The 17,012-nt window shown below is 36.3% G+C and overlaps 1 protein-coding gene across 3 annotated transcripts in view; it reads left to right on the top strand.

Moving 5' to 3' along the window:
* The window catches only part of FAM135A (family with sequence similarity 135 member A), a 93,542-nt gene that overhangs the window by 56,475 nt on the left and 20,055 nt on the right, over positions 1–17,012 (top strand). For all 3 annotated transcript variants that reach the window (XM_014937007.1, XM_014936988.1, XM_014936998.1), the window contains 6 exons: positions 1,818–1,895; positions 4,095–4,144; positions 5,837–5,992; positions 12,305–12,378; positions 12,686–12,840; positions 13,109–15,422. In XM_014937007.1, the coding sequence (XP_014792493.1) occupies positions 1,818–1,895; positions 4,095–4,144; positions 5,837–5,992; positions 12,305–12,378; positions 12,686–12,840; positions 13,109–15,422 (2,827 nt within the window). The remainder of the gene's footprint in view (positions 1–1,817; positions 1,896–4,094; positions 4,145–5,836; positions 5,993–12,304; positions 12,379–12,685; positions 12,841–13,108; positions 15,423–17,012) is intronic.

Below are 17,012 nucleotides of genomic sequence, written 5' to 3'. Positions count from 1 at the left end.
TAGAAAGAAATATAAGTTCTATGGCAATGAAAACTGTGAAAATATTACATGAAATGTAATGTATGGAAATGTACGTTACGTTTCTGTAGAATGCAGGTTTATTAGAGCACCTAGCCTCAACTAGCAGTGAAAGTAAAAAAGGACAATACATTGGCATTATAAAGGATGATTTAGACTTTTCCTCATCAAGCATATACTTCTTTAGTCATGTAAAGTTCTACTTAAATCCAAGAAATAAATATTTTGGAATTTACATTGAAAGTAGACAGCATTTATTGGGTTTTGTATTCTTTTATTTTACCGATGTCAAAACTAAGCACTATGAAATAATAAGGTTGGAAACTAAGATATGAAAACTATTGTAAAAATGTGATGTGGTCAATTAGTGATTCACACAAAGAATGTCTCATGGGTATATTACAAAATGCAAAGCTATTTTTTGAATTTTTTTTTGAGGGAGGGAGTGCATCACAGATCTGTGCATAGAAAAATATCAGAAGCTGAGGCTGTTTCTTTATAGAAGCAAAAATGCTGCTACAGTTATGGTGCAAATGATATTTCTGTGTCAGTTATCTTAATCTTGATATGGAGGGAAACACCCTATTGAAGGAATGACTCAACTCTTATTCTTCCTTCTAAGGACAAAATGTGCTTTTTCCCAAGTAGAATCTGTTGAAATTACTGTTGTTGTAAGGATAGGCTTACACTAAATCTTGATACTTGAATGTTTCAGGTAGGACCTTCAAATCCCCTAAAACATTGCCACAAAATATATATGTAATAGAAGAAGGCTGGCCATTGAGTTACATAGTTGGGTTCTGTCTTTCAAACCTCACTGAAATCACCAATAACATTTTGATGAGCTTCAGTGGAACTTGAATCAGAACTTGTGTCATTTCTGTGGGTAATTTAGCTTACCTTGAACAGAAATGCACAAAATAAATATATGAAGAGAAAATTACAACTTACATTTAACATTTATTGTACGTACTCTGCTGGAGGTTTGTTTCCTGTGAGGTTTTCTTTATTATTTTTAAGTCTCTGCTAGAATTAATTTGTTTTCTTATTTGTAAATCTTTTTTTCGTTTACTTTGGTTATTTTGTGTATAAATCAATTGGAACAATTGATATAACAAAAAGGACCAAGAATGTAAATATTAATTATGCTTCTGCTACTCACCTTTTGTTCATGAAAAATGACTAATGTCTGCCATTAACACTATTTTTTTTAAAATACATCAGTAGTGACAAAAAAAAAAAAGCTGTTTCTGTGATGTCTATAAAGAAATGGAATTTCTCTGGACTTCACAAAATACATAGTTGTCGTTTGCATTTATTTTTATTTTTTAAAGTAAATGAACTCTTTTGTAGTGGAGATTCTATGTGTGAAGTTCAAGTGGGCATTTCAGAAGAGGATCTCAAGGGCATCCTGTGTCAATCCCAAACTCATCACTTTTTTGTTTTAAATTGAATTATTATCTCTTTTGTTTCTTCTGTTTGCTATTGCTCTGTCATAGAATATTAACACCAGAGTGATTTTGCAGAAGCACGTGCAGACAGCTGTTGGACTTGGTAACTGTAATTGAGCATTTAAGTATTACTGGTTTCAGGAAATAAAAAATGTTAGCTTAATGTATATCATGAGTGATATCTAATCTAGAAACTACACGAAAATTATATGCTTTCATGTACTAATCTAACTGCACTAATTGCTAGGCTAGCAATAAGCTTTTTTACTAATTTTAAGGCAAGTAATAAATCACAGATGAAAAAAGGAGTGTGGTAACTAGTCATGTGTGTGCAATCCCTATAACTAGCCAAGGCCAGCATGCAGGTCCTTTATGAACGCCTTCTCAGAAGAAAATATCCACGAACCCAGAGAGACGCCTACCTAGGTATGTTTTCAAAGCAGGTGATATAACCCCTCAGATTTTTACTAATAAATAAAATACAGTATTAATAATATAAAATATTATATTATTTGGTAAACAGGAACACTATTTTACTATTCAGCCATAGTAAACCTATGTTGAACTCTGAAGTCCACAGAATTGAGCTGATTTCTAGGCTGAATATAGATAATAAAATGAGAAATTATTACTGTTTTTTGGTTTACTGTTGTTCTACTTTACTAAACAAAAATTATTGAAGAGTTCAGTCAGTTGTCACCATTTAAATAAAATATCTAAACAATATAATTTCATTTAATTCATCACAGTCTCAGTATTTTAGGTAATTAGAGACCAATACCTTTTCTTCCTGAGAAATCTTCCAAACACTGCACAAGACATTCTCAAAGCTCAAGTTGCATTTATCCATATCTAAATGGCCGATTTTCCCTTTGGAGAATGCCAACATTGGCCTGATGCTGGATGAGAGATGACAGTGCTCTTTAAGCACAAGGAAGTTTGTGATGGGAAAAAAGTAAAATGGCAGTTTTACTGCGAGACGTTGTAGGTCACCAGCTTAATCATCTAAAACAGTGTTTTGGTTTTTTTAAAAAAAGAAAACAAAACGATTTTTCAGTAGAACCAGCAAAATTGCATCAGATATTTGCTGGGTGAACGTTACTGCTGTAAATGTTACTATTTAATTTCCTTTTGTCTTGTATTTTTGCTATTCTGTCTTTTATTTTTTTTTTTAATATTACAGTGTAGTTTGGGATTTTCCATAATGATATTAGACTTCAGGGTTTTAAATGTTGTTCAAAGCTTATTCTTAATTGCAGTGTGACAAACAAGATAATCAGTATTGTGTCTCATAAGTAAACCATTCAATTTTTTCACTAATTACAATTTGTGTCACCACAAACACACTAAAAGTAGTATCATATCTTAAACTGTTTTCATATATTTTCAGAATAATCATCACCAAGCACTGTTTAGCTAACACAGGTGTATGTAGTTTCTTTCAAAACCATTTCTAAACTTGTTTCTGAGAAATTTGTGCATTTCTGCAATTTGTGTATTTTCTCAGAACTTTGAGATGTGTGAGTTAATTTGTTTGGCATTAAGTTTAAACCTAAGTATAATGGATCCAATTAGTTGAAAATCAATATATACTTACCAGCTACAGGTGATATCATTCAAAGACAAGCTGAGTAAACATACTGTTGTCATTCTGTAAACCTATGTTGGTTATGTATATCCTAAATTTATTATTGTGGGTTTCAAGGCATGTTTTGTTGGTGTATGTTTCCAAGAAACATTGTAGGTTTTTTCCTTAATACAGTGTTTCAAAAATGAATTTCAATATAAATAACTTGTTACAGACAATTTTAGGGTTTATAAATTGTTCCCTTGTTACTGGTACTTCAGCTGTAGAAGGAAATCAAAACATAGTGCTAAATTGTTATTTAATTGATCAGATTGCCTTAAGTAGACTAGGAATGATTAACAAGGAAAACATCTTACATGAAGGAATAAATCTGTTTTCTTTTTCACTAAGTCATTCAAGGTTCAGATCCAGTTTATGCAGCCATACCGTGGAAGATTGATTTGCTCTTAACATTGAGCTACTGAGAGAAAATCAATTAAAGAACACTTTGATTAGACTAAAATGTAATTCCTCAGGCAATTAAAGAATTACATTTGTGCTCATGTAGCTTACAAATCAGGTAAATAATACACCTGTAGAAAAATTTTATTGGAGTAAGATATCTCTGGAAAATCTGAGGCAGAAGAGGAATTGTATGACCTTGATTGTTAGGGATGACATTGCTGCTGAACAGCTGAGCAGCTCTCAGTGGGTAATCTGAAAACCCTATCATCTGAATTACAGTATTTTCAAGTATAATTCTGAGTGGAAAATCGGTATCCTTGACAAGGTATCATGATAAGTGATCATGATACTTAATTGCAAACCTTTTTTTAATTAATCTTGTTCTGTTCTCAATCTCATAAATTACTAAAACATAATTTTAATGGGAGTTTATAATTTACTTGATTTAAAATTGACTGTGGCACTTAATATGGCTTCAGGTTTTACTTGATGCGTTCCTTCTTATGTTTTAAAATTGTTTTGTGAGGTAATTGCTTTTACTCTGCAACTTGGAAAGTACATTTTTTCATGGATATGTCCTCTGATCTTTCCAGAAAACATAGATGTAGAAGTTCGTCTTACAGAATTGTGTGAAGAAGTAAAGGTACAGGTTTTTTTCATGTATTAAATAAGTGAAATAACTGTAAAGTATGCTGATTTCATATGCTACTTGGGAACAAACTGTTTCGGTGATAACATCCTGGATGATTTTGCCAATGTTTATTTCAACTGCTCCTCATGCAAAGAGAAGTTGCTCAACTAACTCCAAACTAACTATTGATCTGGTGGCTTGGTGTGTCAGTAGTAGCCATGGTAACTTCTGTATGCTATGAAACTGATAGAAAGGTCAATTTTTTGTATTAAAATCAAATTTTCAATTTTCTGCATTTATAAATGGAATTCTTTGTTTTTGATGGTACCAAATAACAATGATAGAAGATCAAGCTGTCAGTTGTACAAAAGCAGATTCTCCAAGTCATCCCCTCATCTGGAAGGACCTGTCCTGATGTTGTCTCCTTCTCCTGTTTTCCTGTTACATTCTCAAGGAAACACTGCCTACTGCACATTATTTAGATTTGTCTCCCCAGCTGTCTCCTTAGTCAGAACTGGTTTCCTTGTCAAAGTGAAGTTTAAAGTACAGGTTTTAAAACTTTTTTGAAAGATTGTCCATGCTTTCCTACCGAGTGGGCCATCTGCTCAGATTCTGAAGAACTGTTTGTTACTGTACCCATAGTGTAACTGCAGGGAGACGTCATTCTGGCTGTAAAAGGGTATCCTTTGTGGAACTGGAGACAGAGCCAGCAGAGTTAGCTCTCTGTGGGCAACTAATGATCTTATCTTAAAATTTTTTTTTTACATTTACATATCTTCTGTAAATTCTTTCAGAACCTATGATATTTTGTTTCATTCGTTTCTCCCTTAGCTTGCTAAAGTATGTTTATTTATTTTCCTTTTTCTCCTTTCTGTTCTTTTGTGCAGTTCTCATCAAAAGTTCTTCCCCTTATTTCCACTCTTGCCCATTAAGCTGATGTTTCAGTATTTGCAGTCTTTTTTTTACTTGCTCTTTAATATTGCAGGACCTAAGTCTTTAATATCCTTAACCCTTTGCCTCTGTGCCTTGTGTGCCTGCAGTGAATTTTTGAAAAGCTACATATTTATTTTTTTCTAAAATGGCAGGGCACATTTAGATGTGATCTAAATCTAGATCACGAGATTACAGTACACTGTTAGGAAAGAAAATCTTGTTTCATGCTGAATATGTCTTTGGGTGATCTGGTTCAAGGAAGCCTATACTGTAACACAGGTTCTAGAGCTTGTTTAAAGTGTATGTGGATATGTAGCACCATAAAAATGTTATTGCAAGTTGTGACTATTCTGAAATGGATGTATCTCTATTAATTTTTTACAGTTGTATCAAATCTGGACTAACATAGCGTGTATGGATTTTCTGTTTTCTTTTTGCTGATCCCTGTTACTTTCAGGCACACTATGTTTTTGCATGTTAGAAAATACAACAGCTGCAGCTCAGTTATGGTTACCATAAAATGGAATTGTTGCTTTAATTTAAGGTCAGAAGTCCTAATTCTGAAAGACAACCAGATAATATTTAACGCAACATAAATTCTTCTGTTAATGTTGTAACATAGATTAACTCAATTCCGATACTTAGACAAAACAGTTCTTGTTTGCTCTTTAAATTGAAATTCTCACTAAGATAAAGTACACTTTTTTTGATTCTTGTCTGTACATTATGGTCTCATCCATTAATCATGTAAATATGTTTTCCCATCTTCAGAAAATGGAAAATCCTGATGAACTGGCAGAACTTATAAATATGAATCTTGCTCAGCTTTGCTCACTTCTAATGGCTCTCTGGGGGCAATTTCTGGAGGTCATGACCTTACAAGAGGAGGTCACAGCGTTGCTAGCACAAGAGCATCACACCTTAAGAGTAAGTATTGACTCTGGCTTCAAATACTCTGGTATGTTCATACTCTTACTGGGAGACATTGTTATGGAAATGTGTATAAAGATGAGACTTTGGGTTCTAATTTTTCTAGCTTTATTTGGGAAGGTTGGTTGGAATCATGAAGAGAGCTGTTGTGTTGTCTTTGTTAGCTTGTGTCTCATGTTGTTAGAGCTTATTTGTGGAATATAATACATAAAATACATTATTTATGTTTATGAACCAACTAATTCATTGATCTTTTGAATAAGCAATGCAGTTCGGAGGGCAAATTGCAGTCTGTGAAATAAGAAGTATTTGTGCAGAACGATGTATTTTTCTGCAGGAGCCATGCCTAGGGCCCACCCTGCATTTTACTCCCCTACTGCATTTAGGCTGCCTGCTAATATCGTAAACAAAAGTGTACTTTCCTTTTGAATTAAGAATTTATAACGCTCAGAAACTTTGAAAAGTCTCTTAAGTGGAATTTTAAATAAAAGAAGAAATGTATCGGAAATGATGTGACATGTGAGTATGTGTAGAAATACATATCATTAGTAGCTACCCAGGATTGATCTGTATATGTATATATACAGTTGCTGTGGGCCTTATATGTGCAAAACCATGCAGCAGTGCTGGCTCCCTTAGGGAAATATTTTCAAATATGAACTAAAGCATTATCCTCACTTTCTAAATAAATATATATTTTCCCCTCTCATCTTTCATGGTCATGCATTTGAAGAAACCAAACATTTTAGAAGTTTTCAGAGAGTAAGACTCATTAAAACAAACCCAAGTAAACAATGACACCCAACCCCCCTACTTGTCAAACCCCCAGCGTGTGACCTGGCACCCTTACTGTCTGACATCACAGTCCGAGCACTTGTCACACACACATCATAAAATGCCTCATTTTGAGAGATTATCTGGAGGCGCTTCTTGTACAACCATTTGCAGAGAAACTTGTTTGAAGGTCTGGTTAATGAGAATACATGTTATTAGTGCTTTGTAATAGTGACAATCCAAAATAAAGCCTGTTTTAAGGCTTTATTTCTCAGAGATTTGATTTGTCTCACAAGTGTTTCTGTCACTGTCACCAAAACCCATTCTGTTTTGGCTCTGGAGGGGAAACTGATGATGAAGGAAATTTGGACTGTGGTCTTATGTACAGGCTTGATAAATCACATTGTTTGATGAGGGAATCATAGTTGTGGAAAAGGGCTATTCCAGAGAATAAATGGACTCTTTCTGAATGAGCACAAGGCTCTTTTGTTTTGTCTTTGTTAGACATGCTAGCCGTAAGAAACGCAGTGCTTTACTGGCTATCTGAGGCTTGCTTACCTTTCTGTGCTTTTCATATAAATTCTGGGATCCTCCAAGTTAGCTAGTGGAAGGTATGAAACGAGGACACAGGGCAAGAGGTAACGGGCATGAACTTGAACATAGGATGGTCCATCTCAATCTGAGGAGGAACTTCTTTGCTGTGAGGGTGGCAGAGCCCTGGCAGAGGCTGCCCAGGGAGGTGGTGGAGTCTCCTTCTCTGGAGACATCTCAAACCGACCTGGACGCGTTCCTGTGCAACCTGTTCTAGGTGGACCTGCTCTGGCAGGGGGTTGGACTAGAGGATCTCCAGAGCATTCTGTGAGAATGCTGTTTCATTTAACCTGCAGTTGCATTCAACTGCTGGTACGTTACTGCTTGTACAAGTATATATTTAATAAACTCAAAATAAGCATTATTACTTTTATTTTTGCTGCTCCAACATTAAAAAAAAATAATAAAAGAAAACATACTGCTAATCATTAGGTTCTTAAATGTGGTTTGTTCTAAAATCTCTGTAAGTCAATCTCTCTGGCTCTCAAATACCTTAATTATTGAATTTTAATGCAGTTATTTGAGGGAACATAAATCAAAGTATTTAATTATACTACGTGAATTGAGCTATCAGAAGTATTTCTGTGATGCTTTCCAGTTTTCACAAAATTTGAATACGAGTTCTCTTCCTCCCATCTTTTTTTTTCATAATTATTATTTGATTTCAAGGCTGCATTTTTTTCCCTTTCCAGTTGCTGTTAAGCCCACATGTTACCTGTAACTATGCATAAACAAACTTGTTTCAAGCACCACATCATATTTAATTATTTCTTTTTTAATAAGGAAAAATTAAATTATTCTTCAATAAAAGCTGTAGGAGTGTTTTTTTCTGGAGGTATGAATCCCCACTTCCAGCACAGTCATGTGGGGATGAAGACTCTTCCACACCACGCAGTGTAGCTGGTGAGGGACACTGAGTCTCTCAAACTTAGGAGCCTTCTAAGTTGAGCTCGGAAGTTATCCTTGTTGTAACTGGAAAAGTTAAACTTATTTTATTTTTTGAAGAAATGGCTAGTTGCTATTTCTTACTGAGTAAGTAACTGGATACTATATTATCTATCCAAACATCAAAGACTGAAATAGAGATGCAGGACGTGGGTAATCTTAAACTTACCTTTTTATTTAGAGCCTGATAGCAAAGAGCAAGCAGGCTGACTCTAAAATTCAAATCATGCAGCATCAAGAAGGAAATTGTACCTGAGCCAACCTATGGAGAAGGACTAATTTGCAGACATGACACTTGTTAAGTGAAGAGCTGGTGTGAATACTTTCCAAATATATGTAATTAAAATATATGTAAAAGGACACAGCTTCCCTGGGCTTCCCACGTGGCAACAGAGCACGAGCCAGCAATCCATAAATTCAGTAGAGCTTTAATTTAAAAAAGATGGTAAATTTGAGCCTTAACATTTTTAAGAACATGTCTAACAGTTGATTTTTGATCCTGTTTTGCAGTGCTTAGTATAATAATTTGTGATTTGTATTAATAACCTCTTGATAATTTATATTCTGAGGGTTTGTATAAACTTCTTTTGGGACTCGTGCAATCATCATGTTTTGCTGGAGGCGTTATCTGCGCATGTCAAATGATGCAGGCTTTCTGGTTAGTGAATTTAGTTGAGATTTGACTGTTTCTTCTCTTCAGAGAATATATGTCTGTTCTGGAATAAGGTTTTTGTAGTACATAAAATTCTGTCCTTCTAAATAATCTCGTTTATTTTAGAAATTTATACTCTGTTGTATTCTCTACTGGATGTTAAATCTCTTTCAGTTTTACCTTTTCGTCTTGCAATATTTACAGACTCTACCCTCCACAGGTAACTTCTCCCTGGGAAAGTTTAGTGTTAATCTAAGATGAATGAACCCTTTTAGGGAATCTGACTGGTTTAGATATTTGTATTAAAATGCACCCTAGAAATGCCTGTCATCTGTATCTGGTCAAATGTCTTTCACCCTCTTTGCACAGATGCTTATAAAACTTTCTGATGAAGTGTTGTTAGAAAATAAGGTTGTAATGAAATATTATATTTTAAGTATTTAAAATTTTTATTATAATCATTTATTTTACCTGCATATTTAAATACTTAACTATTTTCAAATACTTTGACTATTAAGAACTACATGAAAAAATCAGGAACATTTTAGGCATACTAGAACATCCATCAACTACACTATCACACTGATGATTTACAGCCGTGTTTTGTTGAAAAAACTGCTTCGAGTATGTTACTTTATATTACAAAAACAATTGCACAGTAAATTAGTTCACCTGTTTGTTCCATAGGGACATCTGCTGGTAGGTCTGAACATGCTCTTCCAAAATGATTTCTTGCTGTTTTCTTAGTCCTATAAAATAATGAGAGCCGAGAACTAAGATCTTGGACTGCTGCTCATAAATGACCAGGGATTCAATATATATTCCACAGCAGTTTTTCTGTCTGATTTTTCCTCTTCTGTTTATATTTTCTGTGGTTCATCTGAGGACCACAAAAATGTAATTCTGGGAAATCTGTAGGGACTAGGAGGAGCAGATGCAATTTCCTCCTGCAAGGTCATTGTGGAGTCTGCCCGAGTCGTTAGTGCCTGAGTCACTTGCACCAGTCCTTCTGGTTCTCCCAGGGTCAGTAATAGCATCCTAGGAAATGCCGTCGTCCTTCCATAAGTTAAGCACTGATTAAACATGATAAACTAGTGTTGTTTTTTTTCTCTCCCCACTGTTGGTTGATGTGGGCTTTTAGAGCTTGCTTTCAACTAGTTTTATACCATTGCTATCATAGTAAGAGCTGTCTGGAGCTGCTAATCATATTTTCTTCGAAAGCACTGGAATTACTTAAGCAATTACAAAAGGGATTTATTGCAAACAAAAAGCAGCTGCCTTTTCTGTTTGAGGTGGTAGCAGAATCCTAGAGATCTGGTCACCATGTGATTCCAGTTACTTTGTGTAGTGAAGTGATCGCTCGCATCTAAAGTCATAACCCGCCTCCTGGCAAACAGCTCTGTGATCTTTGCCTGGCCTTAACCACAGACGTCTACAAATTGGGCAATATTTCTGTTGTTATTTTATTTCCTATTACCTGAATGATTAGGATCTTTAATTCATTTTTAAATTGCTTGGTTTAGGATGATAACAAGTCCAGTCTTTGTGATCAGTTGCTCTAAAATCTAGGTCTCTATTGTATAATGATCTTCTCTCTTTCTGGAGGAGAGGCTGGGGATTAGCTCTAACAAAACCATCTGTTTGGAAAGTAGATGTCTTTGGAGAAGCCCCCTGGGGAGGTGCAGAGGAATGCTTAGGAGCACTGATTCTAATCCCACCTGTGTATGCAGAAACTCCTAATGTGATTTCTGAAGGAGAGGAGATACAGCTTGTGCATGTGTGTGTGTGTCTGGGCACTGCTGGGAGGGGAAGGTGCATTTACAAGAAAGTATGGAATTTAAAGTTTTCTTTTTACTTCAAAACATTTTTCCATGACTATTCACAGATTGTGTTGTCACTGAGATAAATTTCATGTAATACAGCAAATTGAACTGGGGCAGGACTTTCAGCTTCTAGTACAGGTTAGGGCTTGGGGACTTAGTGTTTGTGGTTTGGGGCTTTTTTTTTTTTTAAGCACCTTGGAGCAATTTTTTCCTTTTTTTATTGAAAAAGTAGAAGCTACAGAACATACAACTTTATCCAGATGGTACTGTCTAAAAGCATACTGGGCAGCATATCAGGAGGGAAAAGTAACTTCCCTACAAGTGCTTATCTCTGAACAAAAGTTAATGAAACTGAAACTCATGGTCTGTTTGGGAAATTGGATAACTTCAGAGGAAAACAGAGAGTATAGTGAGGAAATACAGGAGACAGGGGCCAGGAAGTGGTTGGTAAATAACTGGTTAAGTAGACTAGCTACATATGTGGTTCTCTAAGTGGGATAGACATTTTGTTTTAATTGATATAAACAAATTGATATTTATGCACAAGCAGTTGCCAACAGCCACTGTACAGCACATTCTCTTTTTTCGTATGTCGTGTTAACAACAAACAAGATACTGTTATATTGCACTGAATTGCATTTTTTTTGATGCAGATAATTAGACAGTTGCAAAAATAGAAGTTTTAAAAATGCGTCTAAATTGAATTAATATTTTTATGTAATACTGGAAATGTGAGATCATTGGAAATGTGAAATCTCATCTTGCAAAACCCTAACTTTGAGGTTTCTAGATACTGCATTTTTGCTACGTTGATTGTTTTTATTTGTAGTAAATTGCTGTATAATTCACACTTTCGATTTCCACACTATGTATTTGATGATAAAATAACATGCTCTTCTATGTTAGAAAATACCGGTTTAGTACTATATGGCTTATTGACTTGAGGCATACAATTTAGTCTTGAATACAGTGCTTGTAATTAGCCTACATTTTGTAGGCTTTTGTCTTTATCATTTGCAGCTGAAATCTTTACAAACAAAAGATATTTTTTTTGCACTATAGTTTACTGTGGGCTAGAGAGTATTCATGGAAAGTTTGAAACATGTACTACTCTGTATTTTGAGACTGCAGATTATCTAATGGCTTTCTCCTTCTGAATGTAATTCTCAAGCACATTTAGAAGTGCCCTTCAAACTGTCATCTCTTCTCATTGACATTTCTCTTAATATTTTTGTGTGTTACTGTTTCAGGTAATCCTGATTTGGATTACTGATTTTTTGTTAATCATGTTTTCAGCAGGCGGTTGTTCCCCTCAGTCATCCAGTGCACAAATTAAAAACTCATTTCAGTTGCTAGTCTTGTCTGTGACAATCCTCTTCCCTCCTATTCAGACTGAAGATTTAAAAAAGTAACTGTCTATGTAATACATACAAGTTAATAACATTGCTGTGTAGGAATGCTGGCGGATTTTCAAAAAATTGTATATAATGTAAAATAAGCTCTAACTTTACTTGGGTCTTGCAGGTGCGCAGATTTGCAGAAGCATTCTTTTGTCTTGAGCATCCCAGGCAAGCTGCCCTTGCCTATCAGGAACTGCAGTGAGTAGCCCTTTGAAGTGCACAGTGTGTAGCATGCAGTACTACTGTTCTGTATCTTATGTTATGTAGAAGTACTGTCTTGCAAAAATACTTACCTGACAAGTTCAAGAGAAACTTATGTTGTAAATATAGATTTGAAGTTTTTTAATGAAAGTTATATAAGAAGTTATTAAATACTATTAAAGCTTTTAAATAACTAATTAGTAAAAAAGCTTCTACTAAAGCGAATTAAACTACTGCTAATTTCTGTTAATATAAAAGTAAATAGTTCTGTTTTTTTCATGTAGGGCTGTTTCCTTTTTTTCAGTGCTCAAAGTCATCTACAGATGTGTGCAGCTATCAAAAACACTTCCTTCTGCAGTTCTCTTCCACCCCTCCCTATTGAGTGCAGTGAACTAGATGGAGATATGAACTCCTTGCCTATAATCTTTGAAGATAGATATTTAGATTCAATTGCTGAAGGTAAACACACCTCACAGTGCAGTTTTCTTTTTGAAGAAACAAGCAAAAATTATGTAAAATCTGAGTATTTTTCAAATTTCTCACTGGCTTTAAAAGATTACATTTATTGATAGGAAATGTTTCTTTAGTTTGAGTTTTGAGGATGTGTGAAATTCTAGAATTACTTTTTTAGTCGTTTTATAGCTTCAGTTACTTGCATAATCTTGTTGTAAGCAATCTTTTTTCTCATTGTTTTTTTTTCCCCCCTTTTTTTTTTTTTTGGTGAAAGATCTGGATGTGCCCTGGTTGGTAGTTCAGAGTCTTCCAAGGTCAGAATCCAATAAACTGGATAAATTTGAAGCTGAAGAAGGTTTTGTAGCTGGTTTTACTAGTCCGGAACTGAAAATAAGACCTGCAGGTGCCTCCAACCTTTGGCATTCAGAAAGTGAAAAGACACTAACAAAAACTTTGAAAGGGAAAAATGAAGATGCAAATAAATCCAAAGTTAAGGTTACTAAGCTCATGAAGACAATGAAACCTGAAAGCACAAAAAAAGTTGTGAAACAGAACTCTAAGGACTCTGTGGTCTTAGTAGGCTACAAATGTTTGAAAAGTGCAGCACTGGAAGATGCCTCTAAAAGCTTGGAAGGCAGGCCTTCATGCAATGCTAACAAAGGGCTGGACCCTACATTAAGCGTATTTCCTTGTGGTGCAAAATCCTGCACTAGGCAAATAAGTCAAGGAGAACTTCAGTTTTTGCCATCTGGAACTGAGGAAAAGACTGCTGCAACTGAAGGTGTCCCACCAGGTCCAGATAGCCCTGTGCACTGTGAAAATGTGGCTATTTTTAGTAGGCTTACTATCTCCCAGACAGAATCTGGAACTCTACAGGAAGATAGTGCTCTACAGCCCAGAGGTACACTTGAAGGTTGTCATGGAGGTCAACCAGCTTCCTCAGGAGTCAGGACAATTGAGGTGAAACCAAGTAATAAAAATCCCTATGAAGGGGAGAAAGTCACTGTTCATATTGGATCATGGGCTGAGTTTCCACAAGATGGAGTGCAAGGAGAGAGTTTGCAGACACTCAATATTCAGTCTTCAGAATCTGGAAATAAATTGAATTCAGGAGAAGAGGAGCCAGTGCTTGAAAAGGAAGATCCCCACGAAAGAAACTTCAGACACACCAATGACATCTTGACAAAAATGAAAAATAATCAGCCTGCTCTTTCTGCAAAAGAAGGTCAACTTTCTGCAAGTGGAGACATGACTAAATTACCAGATACTAGCATGACTTGTGCCTCTTCTAGGTTTTCGGATTCAGGTGTAGAAAGTGAACCAAGTTCTTTTGCAACTCACCCCAACCCTGATCAGGTTTTTGAAAATGTTCAAGTGCAAAGTGCACACAATGGTGAGAGAGCATTTCCTCAGCTCTTACTGAAACTGGACTGTGCTATAAAAAATGCAGTAGAAAGCCATTGCACTGAGAGTACCAGTGCTGTAAGTGAAATACAGTCATCCCTGACGTCCATAAATTCTTTGCCTTCAGATGATGATGAGATGTCCCCTGATGAGAATTCGAAGATATCTGTTGTACCTGAGTGCCAGCTAAGTGACAGTAAAATGGTGTTGGGTCTTGGAGCAATTGACTTGCCAAAATGTGATGACAGTAAAAAATCAAACAGCAATTTGCAGCAACAGTGTGTTGTATTTTCACGGCACTCGGATAATAAAACTCTGTCTATACATTCCTCGCTCTCAGGAACAAAAGATCTTTTACACTTAGTTGTTTCTGATGAGGATACATCTACTGATGTGAAAAGTTACAGCCAACAGACAGACCTTGGCACAACCTGCAAGGACTCTCAGGACCTTGAAAGGCATCTTAACACTACAGAAGAAACAGTTAAATTGCATTTGGAAATTACTTGTATGGGTGAGCCGTCTGTGGTTTCAGGGTCTTCACCTGCAAGTGCAGTGTATGAGGTTGAAAAAACAAATGAAGGAAAACATAACGAGCCTTTAGAACTAAAGGAGACAACTGAGGAGCTGTCAGCAGCTAGAAGTGAAACTGGTACAGATAACCCTTCTCCAACCAGTAGTACTGACATGGTAAAGCAAGGGCTTGTTGAAAACTATTTTGGCTCTCGAAGTAGCACAGATATTTCAGATATTTGGCCTGTGGACAACAGCAATCCTGTTAGCCCTCAAAAGGAAACATATGAAAAACAAATTATTTGCTCTTCCCAGCAAGATGAAGAAGAAGAGGAGGATCAAGAAATGATTGAAAATGGTTATTACGAAGAAACAGACTATAGTATGTTAGATGGAGCTTCCAGTGCTGACCAGGATCATGGTTCAGCAGAAGAGAGCGCCTTGAGATCTCAAAGGATTGATAGTGGGCACCTGCGAGACAGAATGACTGTGCCTCCTGTCTGTACTCCTGGTTGTCTGTCTTTTCCTTCTCTGAGAGACTCTCCTTGCAATGTTATGTGTTCTTCAAGGACTAAATCTGATGCAATTACACAGCAGCCAGGCAGCACATCCTACAGCTCAGCTTCATCTGTGTCCTGGTATGAAAGCTCCCCAAAACCTCAAATGCTGGCGTAAGTGATTGTTCCAACACAAAGTTTTTTACTTTTAGAAATGATGTTAAAATAGTATAGAAGGGGAAAAGAAGCATGTTTAGGCCCTAGAGTACCCCCAGGACTGTGGCTTGTGGATTCCGTGCACTCAAGTAACATCACATTTTAGATGTTCATATGTTCAGATAGTATGTTATCAGTGAATTCCTTCTATGAGTTATCTTGTAATTTCATGTGGTCTGACAAACTTCAAGCAAAACACAATTCTTTTTGTTTCTCTAAGCTGTTCCTTTTTTAAAAAATAGTAATTTGGCCAAAAAGTGATGTCTTAATGGCTATTGAGCATAAAAATAGTGGTTTATGAAATGGAAGCTGTTAAAATAGCAAGCATAGGAAAATATGCTTTAAGTTTTAAAAACATAAAAGCAAAACCATTCTGTAACTGGTCATCCATCTAATTAGTTAAGCAAATATGCAATGCTAGCCAAGGTGATGGCTTTATTTTTCAGTCTTAACTTCAAATATTCAAAATGTAATACCTTGGAGACCACAGTGCTCTAAATTACACTGTAGTTTGGATACCAGAAAGCCAAATTTAGGGGAACATCAGGGATCCCAGATTGCATCTCCTCTTGCTGTAAACGTAGCAGTTTCCCTGATAAGCCCCTGTTGCTAGCTGAGCATGGGAAGCAGCAGTTCAGTGTGTTTTATTGGAAGTAAAACATTGCTAGCAGAAAGAAAAATGCTTAGAAGAGAGGTAGAAAGAAGGAGAATGCCAAGTAGGGAGAAAAGGTAAAAGACCAGATAGTTTGTGATAAACAGCTAAGAACAGGAGGGAAGGATTGAGCAGTGGGGGAGGAAAACAGGTTAGAAGTGGACAAAAAGGTAAATACTTAAATACTGGAGAGTGGATACTGGTGTGGAATGGGAAGGATGAAAAGCAGATACTATTTAGGGTGTTCTGTAACAATAAAAAAAGAGGAATCTTGGAGTAAAATTCAGTCTTGGGGAAAGCAGAGTCTCCCAGAGCACGGGATAACTGGGATTCCAGAGGGCATGATCTCCTCTGTAGAGAACCAGCCTTGGTATGTTCAGTTCAGAAAACATTCTTTGAATACAAACTAAGTGACTTCTGCTGTGGAGTGATAAGACCAACTGCCTGCAGTGCTTTCTGTTGAGAGTGGCTTCACTGGCTCTTGCCAGTTAGTGAGGAATGAGCTAAAGATGAAGCTGGGAAAACAGACCATGGAGTAGAATGGAAGGAAAACAATGAGCAGGCAGAAGAGGATGGGATACAGCATGACACCGTGAGAGAGCACGCAGACCAGACAGGTTAAGGAGGGAAAGAAGCATAAGGAAGCATAAAATTGAAGTGCTGCAGGGAAACATACGCAGTTAATTAGGGAAGAAGGTCAGACGTGAAAAACTACGGGAAGGGGAGGAAAGGAACTCCTAGCATTGGAGAGCTCAGGGATTAGAAACAGTCTAGTGTACGCCTTCATGTAATGTGTAAAAGATCAGAGGTCTGGATCTGGCAGCTTCTGAAGCAAGTATCAGTTATTCAGCCTACCAGAGGGGCTTTCTGGTGAGCAGCTACAGCACTGGCTCCAG

This window comes from Calidris pugnax, unplaced genomic scaffold (genome assembly GCF_001431845.1).
Source record: "Calidris pugnax isolate Ruff unplaced genomic scaffold, ASM143184v1 scaffold12, whole genome shotgun sequence".
Lineage (NCBI taxonomy): Eukaryota > Metazoa > Chordata > Aves > Charadriiformes > Scolopacidae > Calidris > Calidris pugnax.
The sequence above is the reverse complement of the archived record's forward strand: the minus strand, read 5'-3'. Positions and strand labels throughout refer to the sequence as shown.